Here is a 14,479-nt window from a genome sequence, read left to right on the forward strand (position 1 = left end):
CTTGATTCCAGCTTGTGTTTCATCCAGCCCAGTGTTTCTCATGATGTACTCTGCATAGAAGTTAAATAAGCAGGGTGACAATATACAGCCTTGACGTACTCCTTTGCCTATTTGGAACCAGTCTGTTGTTCCATGTCCAGTTCTAACTGTTGCTTCTTGACCTGCATACAGATTTCTCAAGAGGCAGGTCAGGTGGTCTGGTATTTCCATCTCAGGACTGCTTAAATAAAGTTTCCTACTGATCCCTGTTCTAGCTCAGCACCTTTTAAAGGCAAATTTGTGAATGATTGGAAAATTATGACATATACTGATGCTATACCAAATCAACGCAAATAAAGCAAATGTCAGTAATTTTTTTTGTATGTTGGTAAGATAACCTGTTTTATTAATTCTTGATGATCTTTTAAAGTTTTAGCTTACTAGTCATCATTTTCACTAGATAATGTTTTTGGAAGAAGAGAAAACAGAAAAGCATATAAGGGAGAAAAGAGAATCATTTGTGATGCAGTCACATAACAGATTTCATTTTGTGAATTATTTGAAATCCTGTGTTATGACTTTTAATGTTTTCTTCTGCTCCTAGGTTATAATGTCTTAAATCAGTAGAATTGATTTGCTTAGCTAGCTTTCCTGAAATTTGTTCTTGAAACCAATGCATTTCTTGATATAAGAGCTCCGATTTTTTCCTCCTATGTAAAAAAAAAAAAAATATATATATATATGTATATATATAGCCTACCATCTTCCTTTTTATCTCTGGCTTGGCGGTCTTTAAAATCTTTGTGTGATCTTGAATATCAAACTGTCTGTAAGGTATTTCTTCTGAGATAGCTGATGTAGGTTATTCTTGAGGGCACTGGACTGCTTGAAAATTTTCCAAGTATTTGATGTCCAGTATGCTTACCGAGAGTGAGCCTGACTTGAGGTTCTTGTGTTTCATGGATCTCCCTATCCTCTTTGTTTTATTAATTGTATTGGGGTGGGGGCCACTGCTCAGCTTGTTGGATCTTAGTTTCCTAACCTGGAATCAAACCCAGGCCCCAAACAGGTAAAGCCCAAAATCCAGCCACCCAGTTTCCCTCGCAGAAGCAGCTGGTATTGCTGGTTATTTGTGCCTTATTTCAGGGTCTGGATATTTATAAGCACATGTATATATTTTCCCTTTACCCAACACTTGGGTATCAATTATATTTACCCACACAATGGATTGTTACACAGCCATTGAAAATAATGAGGCAGATGCATACGAACTGACTTGGAAAGGTATATGATCAAAGGAACAAGAAAGGTGCATACCTCTTTCATTTCATTTTTTTTAATGCTTTAAATATAATTTCAGTACCATAAGATTCACCCTTTAAAGTGTACAGTTTTCCGTGGTTTGATTCCACAACATTTCCATCACGTTAAAAAGAAATCCCATACTCCTCCCCTCTAGATTTTTATAGTCTATTGTTAAAAACCAATCATGCTACAGTGGATAAGTGTGGAGACTTAGCCCCCTGACCGCTAGGGAAGTCCCCTGCATTGGATAGTCTTATACACACAGCATTTCACACTTGTGCAAGAATATCTGTAGGACAAGCACCTGGAAATGTTTGCTAGGTGACATGATTCATGCATTTAAAATTTTTAAAGTAGTTGCCCTCTCCAGAGTTTATGCTCTCACTGCTGCTGCAACTAAGTCGCTTCAGTTGTGTCTGACTCTGTGCGACCCCATAGACAGCAGCCTACCAGGCTCCCCCATCCCTGGGATTCTCCAGGCAAGAGTAACGCTCTCACTACCAAAGTGTGAAAGTCTCTGCTTCCCATTTCCTGACTAGCATAGTCCTTAAACTTTATCTTTGCCAGTCTGACAAATAATCTTATCTCATTGTAATTTTCATTTGCATTTCTCTTATTCTAAGTGAGGGTAATTACTTTTACACATTTAGGGGCTACTTGTCTTTCCTTTTTTATGGACTGATTTTTCATACCCTTTGGTTTACTGCAGGGTAGCTGACCTTTTTAAAAATATGAGCTCTTTATGTATTAGGGAGAAAAGCTGCTTGTGATATGAACCAAATGTGTTTTCCCCACTTTTTTCATTTGTTTTTAAATCTTTGTTCATTTTTTTCTTTTATCATGCATAATTAAAAAAATTTTTGTCATCAAATTTGGCAGACTTCTGCGTCTTGTGACATACTTATCCTTTCCCTACTCCAAGATTATAAAAACAAAATTCTCCCATATGTTTTTCTTAAACTGTAAGTCTCTTCTCCTCCCTTCCCCGCCCCCCGCACGTTTAACTCTTAGATCCATCTGGAATTTATTTTTGTGTAAGATAGGAGGTATGGATCCACCTTCTCTTCTCTAGAGGGCTAATGTTTTCTCCCGCTGACTTGAAATGTCAGTTTTACATTGCCTTCTTGATTAAGAACAGTATGAGCAATTTTAAATATTAGCGTTCACTTTCTAGGAGTGGTAGTCAGGGATTTCCCTGGTGACCCATGCTTAAAACGTTGCACTTCTAATGCATGGGGCGCTGATTCAGTCTTGGATCAGGGAACCAAGATCCCACATGTGGCCAAGAAGTAAAAATAAATCAATTTTTTTAAAAAAAAAGTGGTATTCAGGTGTGTCTGGGCAGTGCCTTCTGATCTCTTAGGGCACCTATAGGAACTGCAGTCCCCTTCTCTCCCTGCCAGATCCTACTGCTGCAAACTGCTATCATCCAGGGGATGTGTCTTGCTCTAGTGTGTGAAACCAAGAAGTAGTTTGTAACCTCTGATCTAGGGACTTCCTCTTGGAAGAGGGGCGGCCAGAGGCCCATCTTGTGAATCCAGAGTCATTACTTTAATGAGGGCTTCAACGAGAGCCCAGAAGTAATGGGAGAATCTTTCCACGAAAAACTCAGCTCTTCACTTTGGAGTTATTAGTTTCTATCCTCAGGTTGACTTTCTGCTTTCGAGTCCTAGTCAATTTCTACACATTCACTCTGGTAGATGTACTCTGATGGGGCCATCTGTCCTCCTGGGGAAAGAAATACTGGCTTGGGCTGCGTGTGACTGTATTTGGGCACCATGTAGAGCTGCGTGTGTAGAGGTAAGAGTCATCTCTTCTAATCTGAAACTGTTTAGTCAAAAAGAGTGTGGCCCTTTAAAAAGTAGAATTCTCAGAGTACCCCTGACTATAAAGGCTTGTGGAATTCTACCCAAGGGGCGCTGGAGGAGAAGGTCTGTCTGGCAGGACTGATGCCCTGAGTAGGGTGGATGTCCCCAGTGAGTGTTCTGTCAAGTGTCTGGGCAGCCCACTTGGTTTGGTAGGGGAGGATGTGCAGTGGCTTGTAATTTCATCCCTCTTGTACAATTGCTCTTGTATTGAGTCTACTCAGGGAGTAGCTTGTCACTGAACTGTGGGGTAGCAGATGCTCTCTGTGCTTGAAAGTCTTGGTGGCAGTGACACTTGGGAGGAGCGACTGGTGCTGCCTTCCTATCTCGGTGTGTGTGCATTAACCCTGGGGCATCTCGTGCGCTGGAGGAGCTGACACGGGTGTAAAGGGAACCAGGGAGAGACGTGAAAGGGTTCTGCCCTGATGCAAGCTATTTTTCACATACATTTAGTTTGTTCTGAAAACAGACACTTAAAAAATGAATTTACAGAGGGTACAGTGGAGCTCCAATTAAATAGTCATATTTAAGTAAAGAAATAATATGCATTTTATAGGCTTAATTATACATCATAATTAGCTAATGTAGTCCCTGTGATTGGGATGTCTGGGAGACCAGCCCAGGGAACAGTAATGAGCAACAGCTAATGTGGTTCTGCATGCTAAATGTCAGGATTTAAGGGCAGACCTTCACACAAATTTCTACCATATCTACTTGATGGTAGTTTTCCAATTTCTCCTTCCTGTCCCTTTTCACCCCTCAAAAGCCATGTTAGTAAAGTCATCCTAGAATGCCCCTGGGTAACTCAGCGTCTGAGCCCTAGACACAGTTTTCACTTGGCCCGAGCTCCTCCCACAGTTGTGGCCATGGCTGTTAGCATTGGATAAGCTGTCCACACTGACCTCCTCCTGTCTCCCATCAGCTCTCCTCTCCACCGATGATCCAGAGGGATAATCCCCAGCAGCTGAACCCTGTCACCCACCAATGGGGAGGTCCCACATGGGGGGATACTTACCCCTTCCAGACCCTTCCTGAGGAAAGCAAGTTTCCCTTCATGTGGCAGGAGTAATTTTTATATTTGTTTGGCCTTGTGACCGATAGGATGGGAAGTTGGGGGGAAGTGGAGAGGAGATGGCAGTTTTAACCAAGAAAAAAAAAACCTTAGTAGAAACTCTGCCTTCTTCGGGCGTGTCCTTCTTCTGGGCATCTCTTCAGGATTTCATTCCTCCATCCAACTGCCGTTCACAACTGCCCTTTCCAACGGCTCCAGAACTCTTGGCCTTGGCATTCCATGATGTAAATTATTCCGCGCATGGCTCGAAATGGGTGCGAAGCAGTGTTGCCAGGTGTCGGATCACTAGTGTAAGTTTCCCGGATCTCGGGGGAGGGAGGAGAAAGAAAGGGGGAGAACCACTCTTGGAATTTGTGCAGTTGTTATTGTTTCAGCCAGAACACAGAGATTGTGCTGGCTGAGCTGGATGCTGTCGATGGCTGGGGAGAGAGGGAGCTTTGGGCTTAGAGCTGCGGTGAACTGGGAGTTGAGAGTTTCTACTTTAAAGATTGTAGTTAGGATGTACACTGTTTACAACTGAACAGTTGGCATTGCTGCTGTGGAGGGAGGAACTTGGGACCTTCAGTGCAAAGCCTGTCACAGTACTGCCTGGGGCAACGGTGCCTCTTCTGTCTCAAAAAGTAGGGAGAATAGACTTTTCTGTTTTCCTAAGGGTAGCTAAAATATGGCTAGAAATCCAGATTGCTCACCAGGTTTGGAAACATGTAGTCACAAAATTCAAAGACCTCTGTATGCACGGGATTTTTTTAAAAACAGAGCTGTGATTGCTCCTCTTGTTCACTGTACTTTTTGAGGAAGTTACTGTTCCTGGTTTATTCCCCTTGTGGGGAATTGCATGTGAAAGTTTGCTGCCAACCCCCTTAGATTTGTCTGGATTCCTTTTTGACTTGTAAGTTCAGGATTTGTGTTCAATAAAAACAATTTAAATTGAATATTTGATCTCTTGAGTGACCACAAAAATTTTAAAAATCACATTCATAATAAGCAATTAGCGGGAAATGCACATGAATTACAGTTATTTATCTAGGAAAGTATAAGGTATATTTTTGTGTTGCGTTGATGCTGGTGGCTTTAATCTGCTCTGCTGAAACAGTGCTTTCTTATTCCTTTTCTTTATAGTTGTCATGGATGATGATGACGACTCGTGTCTCCTTGATCTTATTGGGTAAGACGCTCATTCCGGGATTGGGGTGAATTGAGTGTGTGAGGTCTGCTGTACTGACACAACCTAATAAGCACATTGAAACCAAGTGGATTTTTTAAATAAAAATTAAATAATCATCATAGGTATAGTAGATATATATAGGTAGAGTAGGTAAGTATAATATGCCTACCTATAGGTATATATAGGTATAGTAGGAAGACAGAGTGACATGGATTAACGTAGGAGTCATCATTAGGTAATCCTTTGTTACATTTATTTTCTAAGAAGTCCTAGGAGGCCGAAATGAGTGCTAGTAGGAAATGGAATGACAGCAAAACAAAACAGATGAAAACTACTAATAGTTTTAAAGCAAGGAGAGGATTTTACTTGAGCTAATATGTTATTTTCTTTTTACCCTAGTAAAAATGACCCTACACATAAGTAATGCATTCATTTGCTGTTGTCTCTGGTTGTTGTTTTCTAGAGACCCACAAGCATTGAACTATTTTCTACATGGACCTAGTAATAAATCGGTGAGTAATACGCAGGCTGTCACAGTCGTACGTTTTGCTGCTTCTTTTACAGTCTGAGTGATCATTTTTTTGAATTTGTACCTTTGCAGAGCAATGAGGACTTGACTAACGCAGGATATTCTGCAGCCAATTCAAATTCGATTTTCGCCAACTCTAGTGTGAGTATTGGAAACTGCAGTGATCAGGTGTTTCTGTCTCATTGATGCCTGGTGACTGGAAACTATAATTGCTTTTGGATCATGATGGGAATCCTCACTTCGTCTTTTGCAGTTGCCACAAGAGGAAAATCTATTGAATTATGTTGACAGTTTCTACTTTTAACTTAGCCTATTAAGATTTTTACTTTACTATTTTCCTTAGCTTTCAGTTTTCTTTCTAAAATGCCACAGACACATAATCTGAAAAACTTAGAGGCTTTTGAACACTGTTACATAAGCTTTAAGAAAAAATCCTTCTGAATTATGGTTATGTTCTCATCCTTTTCATCCTAAGCGAGGAAAAGATCATAGTAACTGACACCTATTAAGCACTCAGTATGTTCTTGGCACTAAGAGCTTAACCAATATCAACCACACTAACCCTTACAATAATTCCGTGAACTATAGTAGGTGCTGTTAGTATCCATATTTGAAGATGAGGCAACTGAAGATTGGTACTTACCGAGTGTTACACAGCCAGGAGTTGCAGAGCTTGGAATTGAACCCAGGCCACCAGGTTCCAGGGTGCAGGTCCTTAAATTCTAGGAGCATCCAGATAAGAAATCTGACCTGGGGGACAGGGGAGTCCTGCCTGGAAACTATATCCAGATGGCTGTGTTTAAGCCCATGTTGCTTTAATCTCTTAACTGCTTTGTTCTCCATGGATGATAGCCCAGAGTCCCGCTGCCCAAGTCTGAATCCTTGCTCTGCCCCTTTCTAGCTCTGTAGCCTTGCTTATATTACTAAATCTCTATGAGGCTCGGGTTCTTTATTTGTAAATCCAGGAGAATGCTAGCTCTACCTCACAGGCTGGTTAAGATGAATGGAACTAGTCCATGGGCACACTGTTCAGTTAATGTCAACTTATTGCCATCATCAGGGTCTTTATTTTCTTCATCCATAATATGGAGTACCATTGGAGTAGCATTTGGAAAGTTCTTAGGAACGTACAGTTCTTTAAAGTATTGGAGTGTGTGCAAAGTATGTCAGAGCCTCCACATGCTAGGGGTGGGTTTAAAGTCACAACACTATCTCCTGTAAGGCTTGTGAATCAGTAGCAATTCTGAAATTCATTCTGCCTGGGCAGTAACCGCATGCATGCCTATAGCCCATAAAGAAGGTACTTAGCCTGTTTCCCGACACTACTGATGTTTACTCACCAGCTCTCCCCCTTCCATCTGAGTATGATTCTAACTCTTCAGGCTGTTTCATTCAGGGTGTATTTGGGGGGACTTGTATTATGTCATGGCAGTAGAAATATTTTAAACGCTTTGCAAACTATGAACTTTTAAACCCATGGTCTGTTAGTTTGTGCACTGTGAAAACATTACTGTGTATCACCACTCAGGAGATAATCCGCTGTTGCCTTGACCTTTCTCTGCAGAAACAAGCAAACACACCTCCTTGGTTTCGGTGGCTTTCCCCCACTTCCTTTCAAGTGACTTCAAGTTCTAATTGGGTGTCAGGTGAACTAGTCTTGCTTTTCTACCTTGTTCTTCCCGTCTTCTAGCCCCCAGAACACCATACCTTACTAGCCTATGGCTGAGAATTTCTAGGGTTTTGAAAACTGGACTGTTCATTCTTCTTTTTTTTTTCAGTCACACTGTGCGGCTTACAGGATCTTAGTTCCCCAGCCAGGGATTGAACCCAGGTCCTGGCAGTGAAAATACCAAGTCCTAACTGCTGGACCACCAAGGAATCCCTGGACTGTTTATTCTTGCTTGATCTATTTTTAAATGTTTTTCTTCACCTTAAAAAACTTTTAATTATGTTATACTATATATATAACAAGTTTACCATCCTAACCATTTTTAAGTATACAGTTTGATAGTGTAAAGTATATTCACATTGCCTTCACCTTGTGTTAAATAACTATTGATTTCATTTTTTTTCTTTTGTAATCCTGTCGTATCCCATGATAAACTTCTGGCCCAGTGGAGTGTCTCTGACTTATCAGTAACTGTGTTCAGTTCTCCGCATATGCCTGTCTTGTTGTCTCTGATTGGAATGCCCAGACCTTAAGGACTCATTACGGACAGACACTAACGCACAAGTGAGCACTTGACAAACGGTGACCAGCTTTTACTCTTGAATAGGACACTGATACAGTTTTTACAGCATCATAATGAGCTGATTACTTCTAAGAAACCAAATGCCCATTCACTCATTTCACATGGGAAGCTTCTTTTCATCCAGACTGATCTTGCCTGGATTGGGACAGGTTAGAACTAGGGGAGTTCTGAGAAACCTTGAAAGTCAAGGCTGAATCTGGGATACCGTCTGGACATCTAGTAGAACCACACTCAGAACTCGCAAAATTCACGTCTCCTCCTGTGGTACAAAGAACTAGACACTGCTGTCTCCTGGATATACACATACCCTAGGCTGAGTCCCATTCAAGCTTTGGACTTGGGAACAATCCTGAAAAATAATGTCTGTGCCACTATCTCAAAGAATAAAGCTACCCAGGTAGCCATGAGTATGTTTGCATTATTGATCTGTTCCCTATAAAATAATTTACCAAAATGAATAAATAAATAAAAATAAAATAATTTACCAGAGCAATGAATGCTTATACTTAGCAAAAAAAAAAAAAATCTTAAACATCATTACTAAGGAAATCAAGTGTCAGAATAAGATGAGCAGTTTGGAGAGTTGAGTCTAAAAAGCAGACTGTTATGCTTTATTCATATTCAAAAGTGAGATTCGTTTTTTGTTCTAAGAATCTCTTTCAGAGGTGAGATACGCCGTGTAACCTCCCGCTTATTTTTTTAGAATGCTGATCCTAAGTCAGCCCTCAAAGCTGTAAGCAGCCAGCTTGGAGAAGGGCCCAGTGATGGACTGCCACTTTCAAGTAGCCTTCAGTTTCTCGAAGATGAACTTGAGTCTTCTCCTCTTCCCGATCTCAGTGAGGACCAACCTTTCGACATTCTTCAGAAATCCTTGCAGGAGGCCAATATCACTGAACAGACATTGGCAGAAGAGGCATATCTGGACGCCAGTATAGGTTCAAGCCAACAGTTTGCACAAGCTCAGCTTCATCCCTCTTCATCAGCATCATTTACTCAGGCTTCTAATGTTCCTAATTACTCAGGTCAGACGCTGCAGCCTATAGGGGTGACTCCTGTGCCTGTTGGCACGTCGTTGGCAAGCAATACGGTGGGCGTGCACCATGGCTTCATGCACCACGTGGGGATCAGTGTGCCCAGCCAGCATTTGTCTAATAGCAGCCAGATTAGTGGTTCTGGACAAATACAGTTAATTGGGTCATTTGGTAATCAACCTTCCATGATGACTATTAATAACCTAGATGGATCACAAATTATACTAAAGGGTGGTGGGCAGCAAGCCCCCTCAAATGTGAGTGGAGGGCTTCTTGTTCACAGACAGACTCCTAATGGCAACTCCTTGTTTGGGAACTCCAGTTCCAGCCCAGTAGCACAGCCTGTTACTGTTCCGTTTAACAGCACAAATTTCCAAACATCTTTACCTGTGCATAACATCATCATACAAAGGGGTCTTGCACCAAATTCGAATAAAGTCCCGGTTAATATCCAGCCAAAGCCTATCCAGATGGGTCAGCAAAACACATACAATGTGAACAACTTAGGAATACAACAGCACCATGTTCAGCAAGGGATCTCGTTCGCCTCTGCAAGCTCACCCCAGGGCTCAGTGGTTGGTCCGCACATGTCCGTGAACATCGTAAACCAACAGAACACAAGGAAGCCCGTCACCTCGCAGGCCGTGAGCAGTGCCGGGGGCAGTATCGTTATTCATTCTCCTATGGGCCAGCCTCACACACCCCAGAGTCAGTTCCTCATACCTACGAGCCTTTCTGTCAATTCCAACTCGGTACACCACGTCCAGACCATCAATGGGCAGCTTCTTCAGACTCAGCCCTCTCAGCTCATTTCTGGCCAGGTGGCCTCAGAGCATGTCATGTTGAACAGAAACTCTTCCAACATGCTCAGGACCAACCAACCATATTCTGGACAGATGCTGAACAACCAGAATGCCGCCGTCCAGTTAGTGTCTGGGCAGACATTTGCCGCCTCCGGAAGCCCAGTGATTGTCAACCACGCCTCTCCTCAGATCGTCAGTGGACAGGTGCCTTTGCAGCAGGCATCACCCACCGTCTTGCACCTGTCCCCTGGGCAGAGCAGCGTCTCCCAAGGAAGACCTGGCTTCACCACCATGCCCTCAGTGACAAGCATGGCAGGACCTAGTCGGTTCCCTGTCGTCAGTTCATCCAGCACTGCCCATCCTAGTCTTGGGTCTGCGGTTCAGTCTGGTGCATCAGGATCAAACTTTACAGGAGATCAGCTGACCCAGCCAAACAGGACTCCAGGACCGGTCAGTGTGTCCCATCGTCTTCCAGTTCCTTCCTCCAAGTCTACCAGCGCCTTCAGTAACACACCTGGAGTAGGAAGCCAGCAGCAGCTCTTCTGTCAGGTAATGTCCCCTTCATCAAACAAATGCTTGGGTGATTGCAGAAGGGAAGAATGGAATATGTATTTGTAAAGAATATAGTTTTCATCCTAGGGTCCCAATTTATTATGTTAAGATGTTCAACTTATGATTGATTGCCTTTTTTCTTCTTAGTTAAAATGTTCTATCCCACATAGCCTTGTGGTTTAGGGTGGAGACTTCATGGATTTGACTCCATGGGAACAAGTCTCACCTTAACTAACCTCTCTAGACTTAAGTTTTTCCATCTGTATAATAGACTTTATATTAATAATACTACCATCCCACATAGTTATTGAGAAAGTTAAATGAGATAATCTGTATAAAGCGCTTAGCATGGTCCCTGGCAAATGGCAAATACTTAGTGTGTGCTTAGCTCATCGTGTCCAACTCTTTGCAACCCGGACTGTTAGCCGGCCAGCCTCCTCTGTCCATGGGATTTTTCAGGCCAGAATACTGGAGTGGGTTGTCATTTTCCTCCTCCAGGTGATCAAAGAGCCAGTATTAATACATATACATGATGGAATGTGTTATAGGCATTTAAAAGGAAAGATTATTTCAGATTATTTACTTACATCAAGGGATTTCCCTGGTGGATCAGACAGTAAAGAATCTTCCTGCAGTGTGGGAGGCCCAGGGTCAATCCCTGGGTTGGGAAGATCTGCTGGAGAAGGGAATGGCAACCCACTCCAGTATTCTTGCCTGGAGAATTCTATGGGCAGAGGAGCCTGTCAGGTCACAGTCCATGGGGTTGCAAAGAGTCAGACACGAGTGAGTGACTGACACTTTGGCTTCACTCTCACTTGCATCATATAGAAGCCACTAGGTCCTATGACTATGGACTGGGGAGAGAAGTCGTGGCTGTTTCTTGGGTGCCAACTGGAAAGGCTCAGGGACCTACTGAGACTCAGCAGTGGGTAACTGGCCTGCACAGAGGGATGCATACAAGAGGGAAGGATCCGGGCACTGGATGGACCAAGTACCTGAGCCTGTTCTTACCAGGCTGGTGTGCAGGTGAATGACCAGGCAGTCAGTCACACCATGTGAAGGTGGTGTTCCTGAGAAGCCTTTCAAACACTTGTCAGCGGTGGTTCCTCAGCCCATCTGCCAGTCCTTGAACTCCTATGGCTTCTGGCTCTCACACATTCTGAGAATGTTTTGTAGCCCCAGTTCCATACCCCACCTGCCCGCTGTGGTATACCCCCTCAACTCCTCCATTTTCCCTGCCTTTCTCCTTCGCATTTAGAAGAACTCAGAACCTCCTCTCTACCACGTAGGTCAATATTTTTTAAACTGTGTACCTTTGACTTAGTAACTCCATTAATCCTAAGGAAACAAAGATTATTTATGATTAAGGATGTTCAGTGTACACTTTTGGTATCAAAACTGTTTGTTTGTTTGTTTTGTTTGTTAAATTTTGTTTACATTTATTTGGCTGTCCCACGTCTTAATTGTGGCATGCCAGATCTTCGATATTAGTTGTGACATGTGGGATCTAGCTCCCCTGCATTGGGAGCGAGGAATATTAGCCACTGAACCACCAGGGAAGTCCCTCTGTATGTTTTGAAATAATGTCAGACTTATAGAAAAACTAGAGTTGTAAGAAGAGTGTAAAGAATTTTTGTGTACCCTTCAGCAAGATTCTCCAAATGTTAACTTTTTACCCCATTTGTTTTATTCTTCTTTCTCTCTCTCTGTTTCACACACACATACACAAACACACACATATAGTTTTGAAGAGTAAATTGCAGGCAATGATGCCTCTTGACCCCTACATACTTCAGTCTTAACAGGTTTATTTCTTGAAGTCAGGGGCATTCCACTACATAACCACAGTACTGTTATCAAAACCAAGAAGTCAGCATTATTACAATATTACTATTAAATCTATAGACTTTATTCTGTGTAGTTCATTTTCCTAATAATGTCCCTTCCGGCAAGAGAGAATAAAATATGTTTTGTTTTGGTTTTATGGTCCAGGATCCAACCTAGGATCACTGCCTAGTTCTATTGTCATGTCTTTAAATCTGAAACAGTTTCTTCATCTTTTATGACCTTGACTTTTTGAAGAGTACAAATCAGTTATGTTATTGAGTGTTCCTCAATTAGAGTTTCTCTAATGTTTCCTCTTGATGAAATTCAGGTTATACATTTTTGGTGGCCTTCCCTGGTGGCTTAGCAGTAAAGAATCTGCCTGCCAATGCAGTGGATGTGGGTTTGATCCCTGGTTCAGGAAGATCCCCTGGAGAAGGAAACAGCAACCCGCTCTGGTACACTTGCCTGGGAAATCCTATGGACAGAGGAGGCTAGTGGGTTATAGCATATGGGGTGTCAAAGAGTCAGACTCAACAACTAAACAACAACACCTTTTTGAGAGGATTGGCACAGAAGTGGTGCGTGTGTCCTCGTGAGGTGGACTTGTCCCACTCCTGGTGATGCTAACTCTGAGCACTTGCTTAAGGTGGGGTCTGCTTCATGTGATCTCTGATGTGTCATTAACAAGCTTCTTTGGGGAGCTACATTGAGATCATGTAGATATCGTTTCTTGCCAAACTTGAACAAACTAGTTTAAGCTTTCATTGAAAATTCCCAACTGAATCAGTTATTAGTCAGTCAGCTGTTACTGTGATGGTCACCACATAGAGACTTTCTAATTCCATCAAGTTGATTCTACCTTAATTGTTAGCATTCTGCTCTAAGGAAGAGCTTTCCTGTTTCTCCCTTTTACTTGTATCAGTATAGGCTCATAGATTCTTATCTTATTTAATGGGTTAAAAATTGTTGCAATCATTTATTTTGATGCTCAAATTGATTTTTTAAAATTATTTTTTAACATGAAACGAGATCATATGCTCTTTTATTAAAAATTTCACTTTGATGCTTAGGTTTGTTGGGATTTATATGTTTATTTAATTTTTTGGGTGCATGGCATGTGGGATCTTAGTTCCCTGATGAGGGGTTAAATCCACATCCCCTGCTTTGGCAGCGCAGAGTCATAACTACTGGACCGCCGGGGAAGTTCCACTCAAGTTGATTTGATGGCCACTGAGCGCCCCTCCAAATTGGCTGCTGGTCCCTCTGACATGTTTCCACTGTGCTTGGAGCACTGCCTTTTAATTTCTGGGAAACCATGATGTTCCATGTTCATCTTTCACTTTCCTGCCCCTGCCCTGGAATTCCGCCATTTTAGGGGCCTTGCTCTTTCTAGTGGAGAACAGTACTTAGAAGCCAAGATCTGAGCACTACATATTCATTGCTACTGACGTTATCACAACTGGGACTTACATATGTGTACACATTCACAACATCTGTAGCTGTCTGTTATCTATATATCTATGTTAAAAACAGTGAGTTCATACTGATACTTCAGTTCTAATCCAGGACCACCAGATTCGTTATTCAAGTCTCCTTTTCCATGTTTATCACTCCCTTTTCTAATAGTGAAGAAGCCTGCCACATAATATATTTGCTTATTTGCCCAGTCCTAGAATACATAGAAAATAGTTTTAGAATCACTAATTCATGGGCTTCCCTGGTGTTTCAGAGGGTAAAGTGTCTGCCTGCAATGCAGGAGACCTGGGTTTGATCCCTGGGTTGGGAAGATCCCTGGAGAAGGGAAAGGCTACCCACACCTGTATTCTGGACTGGAGAATTCCATGGACTATATAGTCCACGGGGTTGCAAAGAGTCAAACACAACTGAGTGAATTTCACTTATAAATTCATTTTAAGTGCACATTTAAACATGAAATATTTAAAATATACATTTAACTGTAAAATAGTTAATAAGCAATTTGCTATCTCTTTTAGAAAAATGATGAAAGACAATATGGTGAACTAGAAAATAGAAAACCCTCTTGCTTACCAAACACTCAGAAACTTGATTAAAAGGAAATGTACTACTCCATCAACAGC

At 42.1% G+C, this 14,479-nt stretch overlaps 1 protein-coding gene across 6 annotated transcripts in view; it reads left to right on the top strand.

Moving 5' to 3' along the window:
- BICRAL (BICRA like chromatin remodeling complex associated protein) overlaps nucleotides 1-14,479 on the top strand; it is a 105,906-nt gene that overhangs the window by 66,194 nt on the left and 25,233 nt on the right. For 4 of the 6 annotated variants that reach the window (XM_069564480.1, XM_069564478.1, XM_069564482.1 and 1 more), the window contains 4 exons: nucleotides 5,341-5,386; nucleotides 5,850-5,898; nucleotides 5,988-6,056; nucleotides 8,871-10,550. In XM_069564480.1, coding sequence (XP_069420581.1) covers nucleotides 5,346-5,386; nucleotides 5,850-5,898; nucleotides 5,988-6,056; nucleotides 8,871-10,550 — 1,839 coding nt within the window. In that variant the 5' untranslated portion in view covers nucleotides 5,341-5,345. Of the gene's footprint in view, nucleotides 1-4,420; nucleotides 4,512-5,340; nucleotides 5,387-5,849; nucleotides 5,899-5,987; nucleotides 6,057-8,030; nucleotides 8,149-8,870; nucleotides 10,551-14,479 lie in introns of those variants that run through there. The other 2 variants (XM_069564481.1, XM_069564483.1) reach the window with 2 other exon arrangements.

The sequence above is a fragment of the Ovis canadensis genome, chromosome 20, assembly GCF_042477335.2.
Source record: "Ovis canadensis isolate MfBH-ARS-UI-01 breed Bighorn chromosome 20, ARS-UI_OviCan_v2, whole genome shotgun sequence".
Taxonomy (NCBI): domain Eukaryota; kingdom Metazoa; phylum Chordata; class Mammalia; order Artiodactyla; family Bovidae; genus Ovis; species Ovis canadensis.